We start from the raw sequence: 12,308 nt of genomic DNA on the forward strand, positions 1-12,308 counted from the left end.
GGGGGGGGGGGGAGGGGGATTGGGACACATTCCCCCTCCCCCCAGTTCTCCCACGCTGCACCCCTGGGATGAACCACTGGGCTTTGATTGCAAAGTACACTAAAAGTACCGGGCCAGGTCGTGGGGCAATCAGAGCTTGGCAGCCCCTCCAGACATGCAGCGCAGGCGGCCAAGTGAGGGCACATGGCCTGACTCTTGATCTTTGCACAGGACAAGGGCGGGTGAGATCTGTGCTCTGAGCATTCCCTGCCTCTGCACCTCACTGCAGCCTTTGAAAGTGATGCTATGTGCCTCACTGCCTGGCCCACCCAGCAGTGGGATGCATGTGGTGCTGTGCTGCTTTCAAAGGCTGCAGCGAGGCACGGAGGCAGGGAGCAGGTAGGTTGCATGGACGGAAGCAGCACAGTCACGGACCAAAGCAGGGTGCTCACGGATTGCTACACTTTAGGGAGAACATTGAGTCTAATCTTTGTTGAAATCTTAGGGTCTGGGACAGAAGTTCCATAAAACTGTTTGGCCTAAATCAGTTAAGTCTAATACTACATCCAACCAGGTTTATCTTAAACCAGTTTTGGCCATTATGCAAGCATTTAAGTGCACTGAAGTTCTGTTCTGTTACAAGTTTAAACTAGTTTCTGAACATTTAACTTGGTTTGTGTGCAACTTCTATGCCTAGCCATGCTGTCAAACTACCATTGACCCTGCACCAGAAAGTGGAATAGTTGACTCCTTTCAGTACATTTTTCATTTTAATTAAATATCTCCATTGAGCTACTACTACTACCTTGAGTGTCTCTACATCACATTTGACCATTTTGTTATGCGTGCTTGCACTTGTTTAGTGTACTTTACAACAGTGTTTCTCAACTCTTTAAGTAGCAAGCACCTCCTAACTTCTGAAAATGTTAATAAGTACCCCAACACTCAGTTTTCCAGGGGATTTTATATTTACAGACTAATGTGTGCTACATGTTGGAAGAAGGGCTGTGTATATAAGGCCGTGATATGACAGATGTCTGATCTGGTGTGGGTAGGGCTGCCGCCTTTTACGCCAGGGATGCACAACTCAAGTATGTACCTGAGCTAGAGGTGGTGTTGCCCAAAGCTAGGAGGGGTGAACCCAGGCATGCCAAATAATTACTGGGGAATTTTAATGTGCGGTGCACCAAAAGTTTTGCCATAGTTTTGAGAGGAAAAGAGGGTGAGAGAGAGAGAGTGTTGGGGTACCCGCGTACCCCCTGCCTGTCTCATGTACCTCCAGGGGTACATGTACCACAGGTTGAGAAACTATGCTTTACAAGATCTTTCGTTGTGCATGTGCCTTACAGCAGGTGTTGCAAAGTTTGAGGCTCTGTGCTGCAGTCACAGGGGGTTACAGCAGAAGCATTCAAGTTGCGATCCCTGCCAGGTAACACCTGCTAATACTTGCAAATTCTGTTAACACTTCAAACCATGATTTAGCTAGTTATTTGGTGGGAGGAAACAGTCTTTATCATAATAATATTTACAGTACTTAAATAACTCCATTTAAGATTCTGGACAAGGGTGTGCAATTATTGTTATTTTTCTTTCTGAGAAATAAGTCATTAATGACATTTTTAACTTGTTATGCATCAGAGCTTGCATTACCAGGGCCCATAGACCCAACGTTTTCCAAAGGTCAAAGGAAAACCATGAAGAGAAGAAATAAATGGGATACTGCTGTCTCTCCCAAGACAGTGTGGCATGCATATCCAAAATAAGACATTCCTGCAAAGGTACAGATTTTGGCATGTCTCTCTACCTATTTTTTTAAAAGCAGTAGTATGGAGAAAAGCTGAAAAGTGTATGGAGATTCTTGTGAAGGGGTCCCATAATAGCAAGAGACTGGGAAATGGTTATGTTTAAACTTCTAAAAACACTAGGCAAATGTCTTTTTTGCAGTCTTGTAAAGCTGTGGGCTTTAGAAAGGCTGACTATATACTCTTCTGGTGAGGGCTTATTTCAAATAATGTCTGCAATAAGAACATGGGTGGCCAACCTATAGGTTGAGAGTCGCATGTAGTGACTTGGGTGGTTTAAACGAGTTCCGGGAGGCAAACTTTTAATGACAAATTATTATGTGAGCTGCAGCACTTGCTGAGCCTGAAGCATGGCCATCTCAGAAGTTTTGTGCAGCTCTGAGCTGTGCCAAGTTTGGCCAGCCCACAACAGAATTCTGTAGCACATGTGAAAAGTAATATACTTGATGGCTTTTCGCTGGTCTCAAAGTGAAATGATGGCCAACCCATCATAGTTGTTTCCCTAGCCCTTATAAAGAGAGCCCGCAAATTGTTTTGAATGGAGAAGACAGACAGTAACCATCTTTTTGCTGTGTATTGTTAGGCTGCTGCCATTATCTATCCCAGGGCTAGCTGAAAATACAGTGGCTTTCTGTAGTAGCTTACTAATTATCTACTAACACTTCTACAGTCCATGAGCTGTATAGCTGCTCCCACTTTTTTACATATTTTGAAAACATTTCCTGAAGACAAGAATTTCCATCTCAGCAGATCCAAGAAGAGACAACAGAATTGACTCACCTGTGAGATCGGTTCCTTCAGGAAAGATGAGGAGTTGTAGTGGCTCACGAATGTCACAGAAATAATCCAGCATCTTTTCAAAATGATTCTTGTCATCTTCCCATTTTCTCTGAATGAAAATAAAGGCAGCAACCTGCATTGCCCAACCTAAGAGTAAATTTAACACATTACTTACATTTGTATCCTGCCTGTTATTCAAAAATGTGTTACAGAGTGAAATTGGCATACACTTTACCTACCAATGAATTGTAAACTGCTTCCAGTTTAAAAAATGCATAGTGATTTTGTATAACTGCTTTGGACAGGAAGCCTTTTGACAGGAAGCAAAGAATGAAACATACACCTGAATCTAGAACGGAGTAAGTGTGGCAGAACTTATTTATCAGTTTCGAAAGCTGCCTAGTTTAGTGCCACTGTTCTTGAAAAAAGTGAATTCAGGTCTTTAATGTCTCATCTTTTTTGTAAAACATCCCCTACTACTTTTCTACCATGTTGACTTGTTACAGGAGAGAGTTCTAAAATTGTGGATATCTAACAATGACCTATGAAGTCACCGTGATGGTATTGCTTTTGAAATAATAACTGGAGGCATTAAATTTCTCCAAGAGCTGTGTAAGAAAGGTTTAACTGAGAATACGTGAAGACCATATAATAAAGCATTGCCAGTTAAGGTTTATGTAGAAATTCTACTTTATGTAGAATTATATTAAAAAAATATTTTAAACCCATACTATACAGAAAGTATTTATTTAACAATTACATATGAAATCAGCACTAAAAAGTTTGATGTCTGTAATGTCAATACATCTTGAATAAATCATAATATTAAGTAGTATGTCCTTAGCTTATGGGCACTAATTTCACATAGAGCTTTCTTCATGGGCATGCAAATCCTGGTACAACTGTTGGGATTTATGCCTTAACATCAAGAAGGTTGTATGTCCTGACTTAAAAAAAAGGGAACTCATTCAGTACATACCATTCTCTTTCAAGCCATTTCTGACTTTGGTTGGAATCATTTACTATATACACCATTTCTCTGTGCTTCCTTTTGGCTGTGCTGTTGTCTAATGAAATAGACAATAGAACCATGAATCAACTCCTGGATTTTACACCCTGCTCTACCATTCTCTCTAGGACATTAAGCATGTCACAATTTACACAAGTAACATGGATACTGCTTGTTAGTATATGCAACCAAATATTTGAAGACCTCCATTCAGCATCTCACAAGCTCAGTTCAATATACATCCTGCATCTTTATACATCTTTGAGATGATCTCCTGCATTGCCTCTCTTCTGCTACCAACACCAGCAGCTTTGTCTTAGATTCTGGATGGAGCCCGGCTGGGTCAGGGAGCTGGTAAAACTCAAGGGAGTCTCCCACCTCTAACTTGTTACCCAAGGCATGCTGGTAGCAACCAAAATTTTTATCTGGAAGTTTTCCTTAAAATGAAATGGGTGGTTTCCTTCCAGTTCACAAAGACAAGATATACAAGATAACCATAGGTCACTGGCACAATTGGAACAAGCTTGGATGGTCACAGACTTCAAAATACTTTGTCCAAGCTCACATGCATCTACACTGCCCAAGCTAGCCCTAAAATATGATAGTTCTAGTACCAGAAGCTGTCCAACCACAGTATCCCGGAGGTCCTAAAAAGCAGAGCAGAAAAACTAGTGAGAAGCTCCTTATAAAAGCAGCTACTCTACTTCCGGTAGCCAAGTACCTCTGCACCAACACTGTGGTCTACAGTGAGCATGTCCTAAATGTCCATTCTATCCTTTCAGTGGCATGACTAAAGATACACAAGAGCAACAGCTTTCCAAAGAATGAAAAGCAATCAGATTTTCACTGCCAAGGAGAACATTTTGCAATTAGAACAGATACCAGGTTACATGGATAAGAAATTCCCGATAGCACACTTTGCCAAACTTGCTAACATCTAAATTAGTTGAACTCTTGAGGGGCAGAATCAGAATATTCTATGTACAAAATAAAAGCATTCATGAGAAACCTCAGAGATTGATTTTACCAAAAACAAAGAAGAAACATTATAGAACTTCCATCTGTTATTTGTCATACTAGGTTTCAAATTTAGTGAATAGCCTTGCTGGTGACTTGCAATGATATCATTTTGCCACCTTCATTAACAGTTTCTCATTTTATTCTAATTTGTGTCCTCTCCTTTTGCCTCATAAATGGGGTCTTCCTTCCACTTTGTCTAGATAACATCTTTCATTAAGACAAAGTGCATATACACAATACAGTTGACAACCATTAAGTTTAACCCATCTTTTATAAGCTATTTTTTTAAATGTAACATTGTCAGGCACCTAATCAGACTAAGCATCGGAATGTTGAAGGACAGGTAGGTTATCAACCTTACTTGGTTAATCTTGCCTATATTAGCTAGGCATGTTAATAGTGTTTTTAAATATTTATCATCTACAGCGTAGAATAAATACTCATTTTGCATAGCTTTCAAGCAGTCAAATGGAGCACCTTTAGGTAAGGGATCTCTGCAATCTGGACCTGACTGAACTTGAGAACAAGAAATGCCTGTATTGCAAAGAACTGAACACTGAAAAGATTATACTTGGTAAGAGATGAACTATTCAGAATAGTGTATTAACAAACATCTTCATTAAATTTCATAAGTTGGATTTATGAAGAAAAAAGTCCTTATTCAATCCTTTGTTTCTTTTACAAGGTAACACAACGTTGACTTGAAAAATGTAAAATGCATCCATTGCTGTCTAGCACTTCCATCACTGTGACATCAAAGCAATAAGAAGCCTCACTGTAACTTGATAACGCTAATTCTGCCATTCTCTTGGAGATGGTATTGTTTAGGGGACCATTCTGGGGAGTAAGTAAAAGGATTTTTTTTTTTAATAAAATAAATAAAATAAAGATTTTTTAAATAAAGATTTTTGTGCCCAAACTTCATCTCTTGACCATGCTTAAATGAAGCTGCAAATTTAAATTACAGCTTAATTTTAGTACTGGCCTTTCATTACAGCAATGTTAAAACATGGCATAAATATTTTTGGCAAACTATTCAGAGCTTAGTTTTTCTACTGACCTTGTGCAAGGTTCAAAAGCCTATTTTCTCTCTCAAGCTGGCCGAAAGCTATTCCATTTGTTGTTCTATAAAACATCACATTTGAACTCCGTAATCTGTATAAATGAGTTTACTGCAACTACAAGGATTTACTTGACAAAATGGGGTGGGGGGTGAAGAAGGCTTTCTATTTTTAAAAAAATGTATTATCTGATAGATCATACATCAAAGAAACCAGTGCTGAAACTGGACTTTCTTTGTGCAGCAGAGGGAAAAAACTAATTGGTATTGCTTTTAAAAATGTCAAATTTAACTTGCATTATTACACTTTTTTGTCATGGGCCAGCACAATAGCTAACATTTTCTGCATGATTTGGCTTTGACAAAATGTGGCAGCAAAGGAAGAACACTCCTACAGGATGGGAAAACTTTTAAGTTGTGCCTTGTCTTTTATAGGTCATCATTGCTTACATGGGAAGAGTTTCAAATTTCTCCGGAGTTCTTCAGAAAGAACTTCACAAAGGAAAGAAAACACAAGTAAAAGTTGGAATGCAAGTAAAATGAATACTATTTACAGCCTTTGACAAGGCAACTGTCTCGGATGGATTTATTCTGAGTATACACCCTGGTTTTTGTCCTGTCCTCGGTGGTCTGTCAGTACATTCAAACAAATGCTTGTGTCCCATTTTCAGAGGGATACCCAGGGCAAGAAGACTGTCCCAATAAAAACAGGGCTGTCCCCTGCCCCCATCTCCTCTGCCCACTCAGCTGAGACTGAGTATGTCAGAGAGTTGGGGTAGAGTGGAGTGTCCCATTTTGTGACCAGGGAAATATGGTCACTTTGGATGGATTAGGAAAAAAAAACAAACATATTTTTTGCATATACCATATCTCCAAATATAATACAAGCCTTGTTTTTAAGAGGCAGGGTGAACAGAAAATATTCCTTGAAGAAACTGAGTAACAGCAGGTAGGGAGGGAAGCTGCCCCTAAATCTGCTGCCAGCCCCATAGGCCAGATAGGGTCCTGCCAACCAGCCCCTGAGGCATGCTGAGTCCATGCCCATGCAAGGTCCAGGATCCAACATCTAGAGCCACATGTTGACTCTAACCTGATGCACCAAGTCTGACCCACGCTGTGCACCAAGTCCAGATCCACAAGCTGGCTCCACCCATGCGCCACACCCTGGCTCTGGAACCCAGCACACCAGCCTACTCAGGTGCATGGCACCATGTCATCTGGCCAAGGGGTGCCCCATAGGTCCAGATATTTGCTAGTGGGGAAGTGGTGGCAATGCTAATTGGTGACTTCTGGCTATTACAGAAAGACATGAAATCAGTTTGTTAGATCTAAATTCTGCTGCTCTTGAGTTTGAGGGTGGGAGAGGAGACAGAGGCAAAAAAGTGCCTACTTGGAAGCCCAGTGATAGTGTGCTGACCCAGCAACATGCTGGAAGAATATGATCTCTGGTCACCCCCGCAGCAAGAGAACAGAGGACATCTGACACCAGATTCTACCTTCCTTGCTTCCCCTCCAGGCAGCTTCAGTCCTGAAAATTATATGGTGGGTAACTATGCCTGTAAATTGCACCATAATGTCTTCTCAGCAATCTTTCTTTTAAAGAATCTCCAGCATGAATCTACACCACCGATGGCTTTTGTCACTAGTGAAAGTTTATACTGTATACTGTGTGTCACTTGGTCTAAGTCACTGAGTTAACAAACCCTTGAAGTTAAAAAAAATGAGCAACTTAAGCAAGTACATTTCCCTATTTAAATTGCACTGAAGCTGCCTACAGTATTTCATTTCTATCCTAAACAGCAATAAACTTGAACAACAATTCTGTTCCTTTGTATTAATTCAAGTCACTATATATGTGGCATTTAGTACTTCCATCAGATTCCTGAGTACCTGTGCTGACATGAGAGGGTCTTAAGCCTTTGCCTGGAGTTAAGATCTGACTCTGCCATCACATCATGAAGAACATAAAGAAATCTGCCATGGTTTATATAAACAGTCTATTTACGTTTAGGTAGATCTGCCTTTAAAAACAGAGAAGAGAGGGGGTGAGGGGGGCAGCAAAAAAGATTTAAAAAAATGAGTTTCCCATTTTGGTTTCCATGTTTATGGATGTTAAATCCCTGGAAAGTTTTGTAGTTGCAGTAAACTCTTTTATACAGATTATGGAGTTCAAATGAGATAGTTTATAGAACAAAATGGTTTTTGGCATGAACAACACGCACAAAGCTTAGTGCAGGGGGTGGGGGGAGGAACGATGGGTGGAGTGACAGACAGAAAGCAGAAAATGCAATGGACAAATCTGACAACTTCTGCTAACCAAAACTATTTACAGAAAAGGCAGACATAGGAAGCACTGTTTCATCTGCAGCCTGGGGAATTCTGTCAAGTTAACTGTTATAAAACGAAGGTCAACTTATTGTTCTACATTAAATGGTACTTGTCCTTGTCCATATTTTCGTGTTTGGTTGTCTGGGGTCCCTGGGCAACAGAAATGTTCTTAGTTGGAAAAAATGTCAACTGTCTATTTTGCTGGAGAGCTACAGTCTGCTTTTTATTTATTCTTTTAATTTTAAAGAAATTTAATTGAGAAAATCTAAAAGAAAGAAATTGGGAAGTGAGTCTAATCACACTGATGCTTTTGCCTTTTTTCCCCCACAAATGTAAACAATTTTTTTTGTAATATCTGGCATTTCTGACATCAGCTCACAAATATACAAAAATGGAATGGGTTTATATTACTTTCATGTATGTAAATTGTTAGTGGTGCAGAAATTCACCTCTACATTAAACAAATCCAAAATATAGTAGTTTGCTACAACTTTGTAATCAGCTTTTTGTGGCTGATAAAGATGGCTGCAAGTTTCAAACCTAAAATACCTATTAATCTGAGAAATAGGTAACTTTTCTGCTAGACTTTTAAGTAGCATGTATGTGTTAATGGTACATTTTTCACAACTATCTTAGTTTCATTGTGGTCTGAGCACATACTACAGTTCAACACCTTGATAATACATGAGAAAGGAAATGCAACTATGGGATTAGAAAAATATATTGCATTATAAAATATGTACTACTGTTTTGGTATGGGAGAGGGGTGAGCTATAACCACTGTTAGCTCACATACCTCATGAGTATTCACAGCACTATATTTAAAAACTCTGTACTTATGAGGAAATATTTTAATTCTAAAACCCCTTTCCTCTTCTCTTCCTCAACCCTCCCAACTCTACCTTCCAATGGGAATCATATGTTTCAAGTTTCACTTTTCTTACCTCCAATAGTAATTTTTGGAAATGACATCTCCAAAATTAGGAAGACAAAGAGAAGGTGACAAAAAAACTCTTTGAGACTATGGAAAGCGATCAACCAACACAAAGTACATATTACTTTTTTTTTTTTTGTCTTCTGTGGTCAGCACCTGTAACTCTAAGACCCTCAATAATGCCAGTGCTGACAATGACCCACCACTTAGCAAACTTGAAGGCCCTAAATGGGACTTAATGCACAAGCATTCAAAGCAAAGAACAAGTGGAGAGAGGAAGTGAAGCAACACTTGAACCACTGCATGAAAATGCTTTAGAGTGATTGGGGACAGGAACAGGGGAAGGTTTCAACCAGAACAGTGGAACAGAGCTTGACTATGAACAGGAAAGCAGTTTCTCTAGCCAGAGAAACTCTTAGGATGGTCAGAGGCAACAATAAAAGAACCACATGTAAAGTACTGTATGCCAGAGGTCCTGACCTGAGAGTCTGCATGGTTGGAAATAATTACCACCCTCGACAGCTTGGCCATAGCCTGCCCACCAGCCACCCTCCTCACCTAATAATGGCAGAAGTTCAGTCAGTGCTAGGTCTCCAAATGCTAAAGGACACCTGCTGCTGGGAATAGCATAACTCAAGCAGATGGGTCCCCCCACAGAGCTATACCTTTGCTAAGAGAGAACAGCATATTGCAGGATCCCAGCTTTGCCTCTAACTCCCCATGCCAGCCAACTTCTGTGACACTCCAGCCCTCTGGGACAGAGACCTGATTCAGAAAGAGGCTCATGCCACCCTATCCCTGAATTCCACCAGCCCACAAACTGCAACCCACCTACCCCTCCTTCTGTTGGCAATGCTAAATGATTTTATACTTGCTGTATAAGGTTTTGTCTGTCTCCAAGTCCCCACCCGTACACCACAGTTCATGGTACCTTCTTGTCACTGTGCAAGCACTGCCCTCCAAACTCTAAAGCCTCAGCCCCAAGTTTGCACTGGTTGTGTAATTATTGGGAAAATAAGTGTTTGGCTTCTGGCTAAAGAAAACTTCATTAATTTCATGAGGCAACAGCAATTAGAAATTGATTAAAACAGTCCCTGGGAGAAAACTGGGCAATCCCTACAAAGCAGACAGCCCAAAAAGGCACTCCTGCCACCTAAATCACACGCTACAAATTTCCTAACTATGAAAACAGGCATGCAAAGGCTCCAGAGGGACAGAACACCCTTGCAGACCTGGAGGATCAAGCATATAGCATTATAAAGCAAGAAAAGTGCATAGGGAACATGTACAGCCTGCATAGCATCTTGTAGACGCATGGCAGAGCCACTTTTAAAGCGGAAGGAGGGTACAATTTCAGCTGGCAAACCCACAGCTGTGCAAAGGTCTCCCCCCTCACACGGGACACAACAAATGGACTCGAACCACCAGGCTGTCTCACAAAGCAGAAGCACAAGAACTTGGGACAAGGTGACCCTGGCAAGTGGAGTCCACTAGTGCTCTAGTGCTTAAGACATTGTTCCAGCCTTTCCAGCTCCCAGCCATTTCCAAGGCCGTCCTCCTTACTCTTGCTGATGTTTTTCAGAACACAGCAGACAATAATGGCTGCTTGCAGATGTTAAAAAAAAAGGCACTTTAAATTCAGAGCACACCTGCACTGAGCCCAGCACATGCCCAGAAGAGGCAGGGCATTAGTTGGATCCAGCTTACCCAACTTCTGTATAGATCATGAGCTTCAGCAGGGCTTTACTGGCACTTTTATGTAACAGCTGATTGAACCAAAAAACCCTGCTGGAGTGCCCAATCTATAGAGATGCTGAACAGCCAGGTTGAACTAATGCTTTGCTGCTTCTGGTAACGCGCGGTTTTGATTTTTCTCCTAACGTCTGTCAGCAGCCTAAGATCCTAGGCAAGTACATTTCACCAGTCTCCAGCCTCATACCTACTTCACAGTCAGGGCAGCTAGGATCTGGAACCAACTTCCATATGAAGTCATATGAGCCCAGCACTCTCTCCTGCTCAGGCAGGGGGTCGGACTTAAAGATCTATTTATGTCCCTTCCGACTCTACATCTATGAACTTATACAAAACACCTGCCTCCTGAATTTTAGTTTCCCAAAGGCTCTTTCTACCTGAAGCTACTTCAGTGATAGTTAAACAGTTTTTCCCTGCTATCCAGCTAGTAAATATACGATTTCATTAGCATGGCAAGAGAGAACAGACAGTAGGGCTGTGCAAAATTTCAGCAGCCGTTACATTTTGGAGGAATTTTGGCCTGTTTCAGTGCCCAAAACACCAAATCCGAACTGAAATGGAATGCTCCAAAACATCTCAGAAACCAAAACATCTGAAACATTTTGGAAATGTTTGGGATGTTTCAGAGATGAGCTTGCGGGGAAACAGAAATTAAGAAGCAGGAGGGGGAAGAGGGGGGTAAGGGCTGCTCTGACACTGACATCTGTAGCTGGCCAGTGTCTTTGATCAGTCCCTGAGGTCCCTTCCAATCCCAGTGCTCTGGAGGAGGGATAGCAGCCTGCTGTCATCCTGCGTGCAGATCTGGGGACCCGCACCCCCCAGGAAGAGTCCAGCACAGCTTTGCAGCCCTCCTTTTAAAGTGCTGGGAATCTGGGGCTGGGCAGGGGAGCCATGGGTGCTTCTCCTGCAGCTCTCCGTGCTGGAGCAGAAGCAGGCACAGCCGGAGCCGCGAGAGAAACTTCAGCCACCTGGCTGTGCCTGCCTCTGCCCGGCTGATCCGAATCTCCAAATCAGTGCTGAAACAGCACTGAAACTCTAAAACAGATTCGGCCAGATCAAAACAGAACAGTGATCTGAAACACCAAAATGAATCACTGTCCTCCAAAACGGCCCAATCCGAAATGGAAACCAAACTGAAATATAGCCTTTTTGCAGAGCCCTAATAGACCCCAAAGATGAATGAAGGGATGCTCATCCTGCTAATATCAATGCACTTCACAGCCCTAGCAAACTGCTCCCCGTACTTTAACAGAAAAGCAGCAGGAATTGCCGCTTTGAAAATAAATTAAAAACTTCCTGGTCGTTTCTAAGACAAATGTTACTACTGAACCTGTGGTCTTCGAGGTCTTGCAGCAGAGCGGAGAACTCATGATGGTGAGAGCAGGGAGATAAAAAATGGGAATATAGGCTCCATCAATTGTTCCACTACAGCTGGGGCACTCCATATATACAAAACATTTTTAAATACATAGGGAGTAGAAAGAAGGCCCCAGGAAATGTGGGGCCCTTGCAGGACAAGACAGGGAATCTGGTTGTCACGCCAGACGACAAAGCCAACATATTTAATAACTTCTTTGCCTCTGTCTTCCTCAGTAAGGACCAGAACTGCCACCTCCCTGCTGGGCCCCCTTCGGGCCCCGGGGG

At 41.7% G+C, this 12,308-nt stretch overlaps 1 protein-coding gene and 1 long non-coding RNA gene across 7 annotated transcripts in view; one reads left to right on the top strand and one right to left on the bottom strand.

The window, feature by feature from the left end:
* The window catches only part of LOC109304447, a 4,644-nt gene extending 3,683 nt beyond the window's left edge, over positions 1 to 961 (top strand). The window contains exon 3 of the long non-coding RNA XR_002099393.1: positions 858 to 961. This is a non-coding gene — a long non-coding RNA (uncharacterized LOC109304447). The remainder of the gene's footprint in view (positions 1 to 857) is intronic.
* Positions 1 to 12,308, bottom strand: part of LCLAT1 (lysocardiolipin acyltransferase 1) — a 324,248-nt gene that overhangs the window by 146,872 nt on the left and 165,068 nt on the right. For all 6 annotated transcript variants that reach the window (XM_019527033.1, XM_019527035.1, XM_019527032.1 and 3 more), the window contains one exon: positions 2,562 to 2,708. In XM_019527033.1, coding sequence (XP_019382578.1) covers positions 2,562 to 2,708 — 147 coding nt within the window. The remainder of the gene's footprint in view (positions 1 to 2,561; positions 2,709 to 12,308) is intronic.

Source organism: Gavialis gangeticus, unplaced genomic scaffold, assembly GCF_001723915.1.
Source record: "Gavialis gangeticus isolate Ggan-Ray unplaced genomic scaffold, GavGan_comp1, whole genome shotgun sequence".
NCBI classification, from domain to species: Eukaryota; Metazoa; Chordata; order Crocodylia; family Gavialidae; genus Gavialis; species Gavialis gangeticus.